Source organism: Hippichthys cyanospilos, chromosome 8 (genome assembly GCF_059441005.1).
Source record: "Hippichthys cyanospilos isolate Australia breed blue-spotted pipefish chromosome 8, RoL_Hcya_1.0, whole genome shotgun sequence".
NCBI classification, from domain to species: domain Eukaryota; kingdom Metazoa; phylum Chordata; class Actinopteri; order Syngnathiformes; family Syngnathidae; genus Hippichthys; species Hippichthys cyanospilos.
Window position 1 is genome coordinate 16,975,416 of NC_142376.1, and position 14,982 is coordinate 16,990,397.

Consider the following 14,982-nt stretch of genomic DNA (forward strand, 5'->3'; position numbering starts at 1 on the left):
ATCAAACTGTAATGTCAGCTAGAAGAAGGATGGAGTGATAGCTGGACATATGCACAAAAGGAAAGCCCATTAACTGGTATTTGTGTGTGTTCTGAAGAAGCTTGTCAAAAATATGTTCTACAGTCAGACAGGACAGATAGGCCCGCGCCATTAAACGTGGCAGCTTAAAAGAAATAAAGTGTTACTATGGAGTGTGAAAGCTTTGCCGCATTAACAATAGATGGTTACGATTGCACTGATGACATGGAGGTGGTTGTGGGGAAACTATGTTTTGACAGCAGCGCAATAAAATATAGCCATTATTTGCTCATGGTTTTAACTCTCAGTTTGCTTACTCCTCATACACTGTTCAATATTTCTGGAGATTTCCTTGCAACACACATCCAAATCTGCTTCTGAACTAAGTCGGATGAATCTCAAACTGAATGAAAGATACAATTGTGCTTGTCGTTTATATTCCATGTGTTATATCTGAGTGAATATCACATTTGAAGATGCCTGCTGTGGAACAATAAAGGGGCAGATCAAATACTATACGCTTCTGAATCTGCCCCTTTTTGACAACTATGCTCAAGAAACGAAGTTCAACCTCTCCCAATTTGAATTTCTTGGAGTTCTCTATTTAAAGAAACTCAACAACCTAATTATAGCTACAAGTTGACTTTGCACATGTGATGACCTCTCCCCCAGGACAACAGTTACAAAGTTTGAAGAAGGGAGGATAACACATGCAAAATAGTAATACTAATATGCCAAATACTTATATACCAGGGGTCACCAACATGTCGCAGACCTGTTCTGCAAATCGTTTACAAGTGATAGAACATTGTGATTTTCTAGGAATTTCGTGATCAATTATTCATATGTGACATATACATTACATATTATACTTGAGTCTCATATTTACTACAGCTGTTTCTTCACTATTGTGGGAAATCAATGACATGATCGGGGTCGTCACATAAACTGGTAACCCTTCGTATTAGGTGATGACACCTGCTGTATACCATACGTGGGGAAATATTCATCATCTTGGATGAAAGAAATTCAAAGGACTTGAAAAAAAGATGCAGAAGCACTCTGGTAAGATCTTGCTGCTTTAAAATGCTTATAGGGTGGCATTGGTACGCATTCACAACAAAACAGAACACACGCAGACCAGACAGCGCTTGGCTTTTTCGATTTGTTTACATGACACTCATTCAGGCAAAAGGAAAACAGTATACTCCCATGTATACTGTAACCCTGATACTAAATGAAATCCCATTCAGATGGGAATCAAGAACTCGTTGATTCCATACATAAAAAATAAGAATACAAATAATGCATGAAAAAGAGATTGAATAACTCTGAAGTAACCACTTTTGCTTTCAGTAATATTTTCATAATAGAACTTTGCTAGCCTTTCCGCAGGGGAATCACTCACTTTTTGTCCCTTGGGACCAACTGGTCCTGGGTCACCCGTTGGACCCTGAGAAGGAAAACATATGATTTTCACTTACATGTATCATCATTATGTTGAAGGTGATCAATTTGGGAATAAAATGTATGTAGGTATTGTGATTTATCCCATACATGCAAAAAATATACTTTCCAAATTTATATTGGATGAAAAACGTTATAAAACTGAACATTTTGGCCTGTTAATGCTAAATCTCCTAAGCCCTCCACTAATGGAGGACAAGTAAACAAGCATTAAGATAACATGCAGTGTAGTTTGATCGGGACACAATTATTCAAATGCCGACAGGTTTTCTACATGATGGTACATGTACTGTACCTCCAAGCTTTGGCTCTAGTTTTGATTTAGCACAACCATGCATTCTAATTATGCGGCCAAATAGGGGGAAATGAAAAAAAAAACAGACAGCAACAACTAATTATTGTTTGTACAAAGCCTTTGACACCAGGTTATCAAAAGTCATAACCTCAAATTATGTAAATTATGTGTTACTTAACCACAACTCTGGTATATAAAGTACACTTTGAGAACCAGCCAATACAGTTAAGACACCGTCTGTCGATATGATGCCAAAGTAATGACAGGTGCCCATCTAGCAAAACCGCAATCCGATCACTTACTTGTACATAGTGTCAATTCTCGACTCTTTATATAATTGCTTTTACACATATAACCAGCGGGTTGGACTGAGCAAAGTCAAGCCTCGCAGGCATGAAATGAGAGAGACAGCTGAGATGGAGAGCGATTTCTGATGGATGAGCCTTGACGTGTATTGACAGGGTAAATTGTGAGCAAGCCTCGTTAGGTGTGACACATTCAGGCCGGTAAATGCGAGTCCCCTAAATAAGTTAGGAGAGGGGAAGGGGGACAAGAGAAATGGAGCGGGTGAGAACGGCTGCAAAAACACAATCGTTTGTCATGGTTAAATAAAGAGTTAGCTGGGCTATTAATAGAGAATTATATGCAAAAGATGATGCGAACCAGTATTTATAGAAATCTGGCTCCACCAGAGATACGACTAATTTATTCTCTATTGCCTGCAAGCCTCTTCTTAAACAGTCGTTCAAATACAAAAAGCTGGAAAAGGATTGTCGCTATAACGCGATGTAAACCAACTTGCTTCTCTTTTGATTGTCATTATTTTCAAAATGTGAGTCTCTTATGTGTCCCCATAAAACTGCTGTAAATCAAAAGTGTTCTTATCATAAACTATGAGAGCCAAATTCAAACTGACAGCCAAGTACTTCACTGTGGTAATGTGACACACACGGGGGGAATCCTGCAGCTAATTTCTTTGTGCAGTTATTAGTCAAGGTGATAGGAATGAAAGGGTATTGGGGTTCAAGGCTCAATTTGATAACGAGCACGTAAACAACTCTAGGTTTAGTCAATTACAGGAAGGAATTTGATTAATCGGAATTTGCCGCCCTTTCTGTAATGAGCAGCCCTGCACTCATTATAGTGCTGGGAAGATCTGGTAATATGATTCTGATGTCTTGTTATTGGTATTCTTCAATAGTCATTATGTTGTTTGGACAAAAACACTTTGGGGACAGACAGTGATTCACAATCATAGATCTGTGGGCTGAAAAAAAAAAAAAACCATTAACCTCAAAGAATTTTACATACCCACGTTCAACCAGAAAGGAACAAAATCGTGCTTGAACAATGATACGAGAGCAATATTCAATCAATTTTTTTTGCTACAAGTCGCATAAATGTATTTATTGTATAAGTTATTGATCACCAGACACAAATGGGGTCAGGTCTTTTGGTCCCAATCTTTTTATGCCACGGATCATTTTCACATAAAGACATTTTCACAGACTGGTATAGAAATAAAAACAGTAAATAAATGCAAATGATTAGGCATAACAAAATGTCATTGTACTGATTGTACTCGTAAGTTTCTTGTTTGAGAAACATTTGCATATGTTTATGGCTTTAGTGACTCATTTGTGAAACTTTAGCTGGGCTGCCGATATTGACTTACTTGATGATGAGGTTAACTTGTATTATTTGGCCTTTTGGCTCAACTTTTTGAAGAAAGCTCTCAGAACAGTTTGTGTGTGTGTGCGCGCGCGTGTGTGTGTGTGTGTGTGTATGTGTGTTTACTAATTTTTTGCTAGCTCATGGGCCATAGGATGGGCTTTCAAAACAAAAGTTTGTTCAGACTGTGATGATCTTTGAAAATGTTTTTTTCAGTCTCGCATCTATGCAGATGTGCACCAAGTGCTTAGTAGCCTTTTACTAATCTATGGTGGACCAATCAAGACACAGGTGTTACTATTAGCATAATTGTTGTGGTTATTATACAGAGTTATGTGCATTGTTACCTTGACTGTGTCACAAGATCAAAATAAATTCTGTTGGCACATTAATTAAGAGGCTTGGCTTCTCTCATTCATATCTCCTGTGATAGATCTCTTTATTGACAAGTAGGACTAATAAAGTGTCCAATAAGCTTTTGTCTCGTAGTCTATTTTACACTAAAAATTACTGTTTGCCTCCAAAGAATAGACACACTTTCTATGTGTTCATGTAAATTGATCTTAATTAGAAGCCCTGACGAGCCAAAGCATACTGTAATTTGCAAAAACTGGAACATGTCTTTTTAATTTGCAATGTGTGCTTTTGTGATAGAGGATACAGTCAAATCAAATGCATTGTTCTTGGTGAATTAATCAACATTGCTGATTTGAAATGAAGCAGGACTGAACAATAGCTTTAAAAATAGCTTTAACAATAGAGTTTAAATGTCTTCAAGCTGCACGACAGCATTAATTAACTTGCTATTGTTCCACAAATGTAATTATTTTCATCTATGGCAAAGCAAAAACATCCATCCATGTTCTCTACCACATATCCTCTTTAGGGTCATGGGGGAGTTGAAACTTAACCCAGCTGGTTTCAGAAGAGAGATGTGGTACACCTTGGTCAGCAAGGGCATATTTTAACAACCAACCGTTCACACTCACATTCACATTACTGAACAATTTAGGGTCTTCACTGAACCTAAGGAACATCCTTTTGGAAGAAGTCAGAGCACCCAGAGAAAATGTACACAAACTAATGAAACATGTAAACCCATTTGCAGCCACTTGATCACTGTACCACCCAACTAACATACAACTTGGAGGACAGTCCAAGAATGTACTTTGAATTGGTCGTTACTACTCTTTCACTGTGCCACAAATGGGTGATTTCATTTTTTTTCTGAAATTTAAATATACCATATTCTATTTTGTTTATGTGATTACTTGAGGCCTAATAAGAGGCCTTATATTTGTGTGCCCTTATGATAAACTTTCCTTCCCTGTCCCAGCTCGCCAGACTTACGTCTTAATGTTAGAATTTGTATTATGACATAGCATTCGCTGTGTTCAAAGACGTATAGCGTGCCCAGGTGCACCGCTTCTAAATGTGCTTGAGCCAGGGAAGCTTGCTATGCTTGAGCATGACACAGATATTAAGCGTCAAGCTTGATTGAGCGCAATATAGATTGTCAAGTTTGAGTTTGCCTGAGGCATTGTTTGAATAAATGGTCAAATGGATGGACTGCGGGGAAAGTTGATCCTCGCAGCATTTCTAACAGTGTTAAAAAAGAGAGAATGAATCAACCTTAAAAAAAAAAAAAAAACATGATTTTCTTCACCGCACAAGCCATCTTCGGCAGAACCTTGCTTGCATGTTTTTTTTTCCGCCGCATTGTGAGACCACCGAAGCATTTCAGGTGCACAATGACACAAGGGGCTGACTTTGCTGCATTGTTATCTTTTGTTGCAAGCTCTGGGCTTTTGCTGTCTGTACATGGTGGGATGAAGGCGAGGAGGAGGTAGAGAGGATTGCTGTCTGTGTGACTGTGCTGCAGCACAAGGTCAGAACACTATGGGGAGCTGTGTGTACACTCGCCCGCTAATTACACACACCACTGTGTCTCGTTACTCCTGCAGCGGTGGGGCTGCAAGACAATCTGGCAACTCCCCAGCCCAGGACGACTAAAGCCACACAAGCAGGGGTGCACAAATGCAGCCTAATTATGTTTACTTATACCTATTACTAACTGGACCAGCTCGAGGTCGGTACCCTGTCTGGCAAGCAAGAGGATAATTGCAAGTCTCTCTGACTGTATACATTTTAATCATCACCAAACTGAGCCTGCTGGGAAGCAAGCTAAATTATAGTAGGAACTCTTTCAAGTATTCCCAGCATTCCAGTAGAGAAATATTGTTGCTGCAAAAGGACAGGCCCTTTGAAGCAGAGTGGAACAGGATCTCTAAGCAACATACATAGATAACTTGAGTGCCGACACACAAATGCCAGAGATGTTACAGCAGGAAATGCCTTTTGTGACTTTCCATTCGCTCAGCGACACGCCATCACACACGCTCACCTGCTGTGAAACCAATCACAGTGAGTGCAGGGAACGATTTCTGATTAGCATGTTTATGACTGACCATGAATGACAATAGTTTACCACGGGGATCTAAACAAAATGTGATTGCGTAAGAATATCATGGTCAAAGAAGCGAGGACACTTCCGCTTTCCATCCGACATCATGTATATACAAATGGAAGGGGTTGCTGGATTACACGCCATGCATTCTCAATCTCCCCCATAGGATGTGTATCTGAGAAAATGATCCTGGATCACATGGTCATATGTAAGATTCTTACTTCTCAGATGTCGAAGTGTGCCTTAAATAACACTTGGGCTTCAAAAAGGAATATGAGCTCATCACAGTAAGTCTAAACAACCGGAAGGCTTGAGATCACATCAACTGTAAAACACTAAATATGTTCCTACAGGTAGAAAGCACAGCTCAGACTGACTCTGAGTCTCCTCTGGTGAACATAACATTGCAATCTGCCAAAGAAGTGGAATTTACACAGCACAAAAATATATGACTCTTTTAATCAATGAGACTGAAAAATTGACTGGTGTCAAACTCAAGGCCTGTGGGCCAGATCTGGGCCGCCACAATATTATATGTGGCTTGGGAAATAATAATTACGACTTAGGTTTTCTGGCTAAAATCCCAAATTTTCATGTTGTCTTCAACTCTTACATCTTTTATTTTTTAATCTCCCTTTTTAACAGCTTTTTGTGGCCTCCTTTTTCAAAATGTGTAAATGTGTGTTGATCATACTTTAAATTTATTTGACCACAGTCATAACGGCCTCCGACAGAGAGTATAATTACAACGCGGCCCATGGTAAAAATGAGTTTGACACTCCTGTACTAAGGACTGTGACACTAATATAATATTAATATGCACACTTATGGGGGCACCTGCACAATCTAATGAAATGCAGAGTTCCATCATTCTTTTTCAACATTCTTTTTCTTGAAGACATAGGTATCTGTTTTAATTTTAGCAGTAATTTGCAGAGGGAAAAACTGCTCTCTCGATCTAAAAATTGTCTATAATATTCAGAAACTCATGCAGCAAAGTGAAGTAAATAAGTCAAAAAAGGCTCTCAGTAGGGTGTGATACAAAGCATTAAACTAATTCATGGTCAAAATTAGAGCATTGATATCTTCGTGAAGCCTCAGTGATGTGATTAAAAACTGAGTCGACAGTATTCAAAGGTTTGGGCATACTTCTCAAGTATGGAATATGAAATGAAGTCATTCATACATGTTCGTATTACTTGCCCTCATTAGTCTTTCTGGGAACGGAATCCTGCTCCAGCTGGTTTCATACTAAAGCTCGGATACATTTAGGACTTGCTGTCAGTCAAGAGCACGGCACGTAATGTACTGTAGAGAAACAAGCACTCACTCACTTTCACACCTATTGACAACTTAGACCAACATAGTGCCTGCCTGCACCAGGTAACCCCCAAGACCACACGAGTAGCCCATGGGCCCATTCCAAAAATAGTTCATCAGTGATGGGACATGGTAATTTTTTAGGAACGTTGCAGAAGTGAACAACAGTGAAAGAATTTGAGCTCTAATCCAATGTTCCCAGTCTGGTGACCTATGCTCCAGAGTGACTCATATAGTGATTTTTCCTTTATCATAATGCGGTTTTTGACTGCTGCGACTGTCAAGCAACCATTTTTAATTTGTTCCGAGCTGAAAACGATGCTGCGTAAACTGCCTCTCAACCTCAGCATTGAAACAGAAAGACAAATTGCAACATCATCTTCTGCTATTTCCAGTTTGTGTGCCGCTCACGTCTCGTCAGCTGGAAATCACTTGCCTTCCAGAGAAAACACCCAAATCCTTTCTCTCTTTTTATTTTATTTTTTAATGAACAATCCCCAAAGGTGAGGAACGAAGACATGCCGTGTTTTAAAAAGGTCACTTGTTCTCATGCACTTTCAATTTGATTTTGCGGGATAATGACTGCAATTGAGTGTGCCTCTTTGGAACGGATGGAGTTTATATCCAGTTAGGTGGTCTCCACAGTAAACCTGATAATGACATTCATGTGCAAATGCATTTTGAGTTGCCAGTAGCTACAGACTCTCGAACAAAGTGAGCAATGTGGAGGGGCGGGGAGGGTGACACGCTGGAACGGTGTTGTTGGTTAAACCCACGGTTGTAACCTGCCAATTAAGCTTTTGTTGTTAGCCATTTGTATATCAACCTGCATTTTACATATATTACTGCACCATCAGTTGTCTACTTTTATTTGCTTCAATTTGAGCTTGCTCGCCAGCAGCAATGCAACATAAACACAAAGCTAGTTGGAGAATAGAGAATCCTTTGTCGACGGATGAAGGATGATGTGTGCTATTCATAAATAAAACAGACATTCTTATTTCCAAGGCAGAGCACTCTTAACTTGCCCAAATTTTTTTTTTTAAGTTAGCACATTTCTTCAATAACCACACGGAAGAAAATGTCTGTGATAAATGTTTCTCTTCTCGATAGGGAGCTGTTTTGACGAGCGTGAGTGTGCCAGCTAAGCCACAGTAAAGTGACCATCTGCACAGCCACCATCTATATCGTACCTCAGTGGGCAAACTAACAGTTTATCATTACACATGCTAATGGACACTAAAATGTAAGGTGCTCTCACCTGATCGACGCTATAACAACTTCTGTAAAGTTCTAAAAGACCTACTGTAATTCATAAACTCGCATGTATCTTAAACAATCCTATTTACTGGCATTTGCTGCTGAACATACTGAGGCGACCATATGGTTTACAGTAGACACATTAGTCGAATCACCGCAGTTCAATTTGCGAGCATGCAATAAAGTTTAACCTGAAGTGACATAGAAGAGGCATACGGTAATTTGAGAAATTAGTTTTGCCCATTAGTATGCCAAGCTCATGGCGGCCCACATATCAATTAGTTTGACTGCAGAAGGACACCGAGGGCTAGAGCACACTCAGATCTACTTCAGATATGTCAGGCACAAGAAAACAGACACACAGTAAATTATGTTGTGCTCCCCAGGCCCCAGGGCACCCCACAGAAAATGAAAAGCCTATAAAAATTGATTCTCTGATGATGCTGTATCTGGCTGATATGCTATGCATGGAATATATGTCGGCTGGAGATAGGAGCACTTACCTTCTCCCCATTGACCCCTTTCTGTCCTTCTGATCCGTCTTCTCCCTATAGTGACAGGAGTGAAAGTTAAAAGCCCCTTGAAAAGTGTGCTTTCAGTCCGTAATTATATTTTTCTACTTAAATATCATTGGAAAAAACCTAAATCTGGAACTGCAAAAGAGTTTTACCATGCTGTCTTGAAGCAAATAAAATCAATCAACAACAAATGCCAACTAGGGCGCACGTTTCTGGGTTTATATTCATTGTATTGTGACTTCATAATTGAAATATTCGAGCAAAAGTGTGTCCCTCCCGTGCATAGAAATTCTGTACAGTGCTAAAAACAAAGCACTGCTACACAAGTACATTTCACCGCGTAAATTCCTTAAAGTTGACTTTCACGTAACAAGTTTTCGCCACAGCTGAATTGGAAGGTAAGCATAAGCTCAAGAGACCAAATATTCTGTTAAGCTCTTCAGTTTTTATTTCTGAGCTGTGGGTGAAATGTCATGAAACTTTTTTGCAATGGTATTAATGTAACCTTAGCGTTTTACAACCTCATGGCCAAACAGTGAGCTTATAAAAAGTCTGACTGTTGCATCCAAGGACAAAACTGCATTTACTGTTATGACCAAAGTAGCTGCAGCAAACGCTTATAATGTGGATATCATGAAGCCTCGAAAAATGCAACATCATTCAGTCCTTTTGAGAGGAAATATAACAACTAATATAATTAAAAATATAAAAAAAGTCTAAAATGCCCACCTATGGGTAAACAAGTGTTTTGCTTAGGGAAAATCATACAGCTAGTATGTCAGGTGTTTACAGGACAGGGAGAAAAGGCCGAAGAAGGACCAAGAAGGATCCTTCCTCCATAGATCTCAATGTTGACTGAAGACAGAAGGAGGATCATAATTACTATTTAGATTTTTTTTTTTTTTTTTAACTGGGGCGATGGAAAACAAATGCCTATTGTTTCATCACCCTAGCGGGTTTAGGAGTATCGGGCTAGAATCTCAAAAGACAAAAAGGATCCTGATCCTTGTCCTTCTCCAAACTCTGGAGGTGAAGATAAACTAAACCTGTACTTCTCGTGTGTGTCTTTATTAATAATCCTTTCAGGGAAAAAAGAAAAGACTTATTGGATAAATAAAATTCACTTGGTAGCAATTGCACAATTTCTAACATATGCTAGAAATATGATAGAGTCTATTCCACACTTAGGTATGTTCAAAGTAAAATAGTACCAACCTTCTGACCCTGTATTCCTGGACTGCAGGCCTCCCCTGGGTCTCCCTGCAACAGAAACACAAGGACAGTTTGGCATTCTGAAGTCATTGTTTTAGTGCTTGTTTAATCAGCAGCTCAAAGTTTAAAAAGTAAACTTGATGAAAGTAATAGAACCATAAAGAGAGCGATGGTAGATATAACCCTTGTACAGTATTTTTATCATTTTGGGGTCATTTTCTTTCACAGCACTCTCACAGAATTTTAGCCAAGGGATGAAACACTGCTGGTTGTGTGATGACTAAGTGGTCCTGCTATGTTGAACTTTTTGTTACCATCTGGGTGAAATTTCAGCTTACTAGTGCCTTCTTTCAACGCTTTCCCTTTGATGTGAAATGCCCTTAATGTTAAGACCAATTGGACAAAATCCTGCACGATGGTTAAATACGGTGTTGGAGGCAAGTATTCACAGCGCTTCTTTTTTTTACATTTTGTCATCTTACAGCCGCTTTCTAAATTGTATTAATCTCTAACCTCAAAATTTGAAACACAAAACCTCATTATGACACTGAAAAAATCTGGAGAAGGATACAGATAAAAAATCTGATGCATTGAAGGTCGTAATGACCACAGTGACCTCCATCATTTGTGAATGAAAGACGTTTGAAACCCTCGGGTCTCTTCTTCGAGCAGGCCAACTGACTAAATTGAGCGATCGAGAGGAAGGGCCTTAAGGTGACCAAGAACCCGATGGTCGCTCTGTCAGAGCTCCAGCGCTCTTCTGTGGAGAAAGAAGAGCCTTCTGGGAGGACAACCGTCTTTGCAGCAATCAACCTATCAGGCCTGTATGATAGAATGGCCAGCCGATAGCCACTCCTCAGTGAAAAGAACATGGCAGCCCATTTGGAAATCGCCAAAAAGCACCTGAATAACTCTCAGACCATGAGAAACAAAAGTCTCTGGTTTGATGAGACAAAGATTGAACTCCTTGGTGTCAGGCGGGATGTTTGGAGGAAACCAGGCAACGCTTATCACCAAGCCAATACCATCCTTGCTATTGGATGTTTTCACTAGCAGTAACTGCCAGACTAATCAGGATAGAAGAAAAAAACAAATGCAGCAACATACAGAGATATCCTGAATGAAAACATGCTCCAAAGCGCTCTTGAACTCAGATTGGGGCAAAGGTTCATTTTTCAACAGAACAATGACCTCAAGCACACAGTTTTACAAATTGGCTTCAGAACCACTCGATGAATGTCCCAGTCAGAACCCAAACTTGAGTCGGATTGACCCTGAAAATGGCTTTGCAGAAAAATCACCCATCTAACCTGATGGAGCAAAGAACCCTAACCTGCAAAGATGAATGGGCAGAACTGCGTAAAGATACGTTTATTTCAGAACATGTGATAGTATAGTTGTCAAATTAAAAAAAAAAAAAATCACATTGTCATAATGGGATATTGTGTGTAGAATTTTGATACATCAATTTATAACAGTTTTGGAATGAGGCTGTTACATGAAAAATGAATGCTTTCCAGATGTACTGCAACTACAGTAACTATAGTAAAAACTAGGCAAAAAAAAACAAAAGTTGCAACAAGAAGCTTAAAATGACATCAGATAGACCTCACAACGCATGTTGGAGAAATGAATAATTCCATTATTCTACCTTCTGTGTCTTAAAACGTGCAATATTGATGCATTTGATCCAAAATGTAATTTTCACACTTAACCCAAAGAATGCAACTTTATTACTGAACTCTATTTGCAAAATATACTATCTATTAGAACACACCATTGATTATAATTTAGGTGATAAGATTCACTTAAAAGTTATTAGATTCATTTAAAAAAATATTTGGTTGGCAAATCATTTATTCTTTATTCTCTTTATTTCTGAACCGCTAGACGACACGCGCTTTTGACTGAGGCACTCACTGTCATTCAGAGCTAAGGCCAATGGAGGAAAAAGCAATGTATTTAATTTGATGTAGGTCATAGTGCTGAAAAGCTGTACACAAAGGTAATTGTTGAAGAAGAAGTTCTAATTTCACTATTATGCCTATATTTTCTCCCGTCTTTTGTGTGCACATACACAAGCTGTAAATCTAGTAATACCGGGGTTTATGTGCGAGGCCATGGAAAATGAATTTCTATTCAAGTAAGCTCCATTCTTATAGCGCACTACTTATCTGTTTAATTTCCTGGGGGATTTTGGATTAATCATTGCGGTTTAATCCTTTTTCAGTTTATTAGAATCCTCCATCAAACTATCCCCGTAATGCAGGATAGTACTCACTGTTATAGTAACACAGCCAAGTAATCCCCCCACACACTTTCCCAAGAAGTCCACTGTGTAAGTCACAATTACTGGGCTGCACTTCTCATTGTGCATCTTTTAAATGCTCTAAATTGTGCAGATGTCATTGATTAATCGTTACAAAGTCATGCTAGTTTGCTGATATGTGCAGTCTGACCATTTTTGTTTTACATCTTCACACACTTCTAAAACACACTTCTAAACATGTGCAGCAGAGATTAAAAGACATTGGATCCCTCTGGGGAATTTTGAGATCGATGTGAAAGAAATCATCTTAAATAGGGGTGCACTGAAAATTGCACAGTATGAAAAGGAAAAGCACTGTTAGGATCATTTGTGTCACAGCAAGGTGTTTCCAACATGGCCGTACACTGAAACTGACTCTTTTCTAAGACCTCACTTGAACAAAAAAAAAAAAAAAACAACAACAATATACAGTAATGCCCCTGTCAGAGTACTTGAGAGAAAACCCACACAAACATTGCAAGAGCATGTTCTAAAGTCTAAACTAAACATAAGAAAGATGCAATCCAAGATACCACACCAGGTCTTTTTATTTTCGTAATCATTTACTGTATATATTGCTGCAAACCTAAACTTCTGATACATTTAAATAATTAGAAAAGTTTGACAGAGCACAAATACTCTTTCTACAATACCGGATTCATAAATACTGGAGTGCAGCGCCGTGCACTCGGGGACTTCAATGCCTTGTATGTTGTATTATAAGGCGCAGTCTCGATGAATAGGTCTGTTTTTTACATTTCTGCTGACGTCAGGCAGAAATCCTTGTATCACCAAAATCATCACTTTCCAGGACAGACCATAAGTGTCAAGTTTGTTCAAGTGTTAGCATTGCATCATGAAAATGAGTCATTTTCAGCACTTTAGATTGATCAATAATTTGTAAAATTATCGACCACACAAGTGTACTTGATCAATAGTATGGAATTTTGGATGAGCAAGAAACACGAGGCTCTGACTTCTTAGTACAGCAAAAACATCAAACCTTACTAAACTTCATTTCAAAGCCATACAAATGGAGCACCTGATTATGAGGTCCATTTTTGAGAAAATTCAACAAACTTCAATACTTTATGGGAATTGGAGTGGTTGTTTGGTGCTGATCTAAGTACTACATTTGAGAGGCACCACTCATCGCTGCTAGAGTGCACATCAGCCAACAAAGCCCGTTTGCCACCATCAGACTAAAGCGTGTATGTGCAGGCCTCAATAATGGTTTTCTTTAACATCATTGATTTTGTGTTCAAGATGGTAATAGGATTTGTTATGAATTTTGGTGTTCGGCAAGCAAACAAATGCTGCCAGGTATTGATTGGTTGAAAACTTGAAATTACATTTCAGGCGTTAACAATGGAGGCCAGCACCTCACGATTGTCAAAGCATAGAGCGGAGGAGAGGTAATGAAAAAAAAAAAATCAAGAGCCAGAGTTTACGAGAAGCATGATGGATTAAATCTTGGGTATAAAACACACCAACTTAGATAGAATGGTTATCTTCGAAGGTAAAGATAAAAACCAAAAAAGCTCTTTTAACCAAAGAATGTGACGATAAATCAGGCCACTGTGGCGTCTGTGTCACACTTTGGATGGAGTAGAAATTGTATTTATTCCCTCTGAGAATATACTAATTGAAAATATTAGCGCAATGCTTGTACTGTACTTGCCTCTATTTGTCATGAGTTAGTTAAAGAGCTAGGACCTTTTCTGAGTACACAAAAGGTCTATTTTTTTTTTTACTCATTGATCACGAATCCAGGATTCATACTTTTTAGCAATAGGTTATCATGGCTTTTCCAAAACCTTTCACTTAATTTCCAAAACAAACAAAAAAAAAAAAAACAAATTTACCTGCCATTTTGATTACAAATATAACGGTCTACGTTGAGAAAAGAGGAATGGTGGGCTTTTTGAATTTGAAAGATTCTGGCTTTGATGTCCCATGTTGATAAAGACTCAAAGACAATTCTCAATGGTGACTTTCGGAGGGCGGGGACAAAAGAAATCCCATCATCACATGTTTCCTTTTCCACCACAATTGTAGTAGCTGCTATGATTTGGTAAAGGTATTTAAAAAAATAATAATCATTAAAAAAAATGTGGTTTTAATTTTGCTGGCCATAACATTGTATTCTGTGAATCAAAAGATTTTATTAAGTTAATGACCATACGCTGGTTTTACATGACAATTACAGTGGAAACCCTAGATACAAACACTTCTGGACACCAAATATTCACTTGACGAGTAAAAATTCTGCTACATTTTTGCCTCTTAATACGAGCAAAAATTTAAGATACGAGCGATCACTCGCGTGCTCCAAAAGAAAACTTGAAATTCCCACACGCCTTAAAAGCACCATACCACTGCACCAGTATCCTGCTCTCCCATTGGTTCAAATCCCTCACATTCATTGGCTCTCCTATTGGCTGTG

General features: G+C 38.7%; 1 protein-coding gene across 1 annotated transcript in view; it reads right to left on the minus strand.

Annotated features, from left to right (window-relative positions):
* col19a1 (collagen, type XIX, alpha 1) overlaps positions 1–14,982 on the minus strand; it is a 138,486-nt gene that overhangs the window by 103,109 nt on the left and 20,395 nt on the right. The window contains exons 10-12 of the mRNA XM_088421108.1: positions 10,232–10,276; positions 9,002–9,046; positions 1,427–1,471 (exon numbers count right to left, since the gene is read on the minus strand). Of these exons, the coding sequence (XP_088277234.1) occupies positions 1,427–1,471; positions 9,002–9,046; positions 10,232–10,276 (135 nt within the window). The remainder of the gene's footprint in view (positions 1–1,426; positions 1,472–9,001; positions 9,047–10,231; positions 10,277–14,982) is intronic.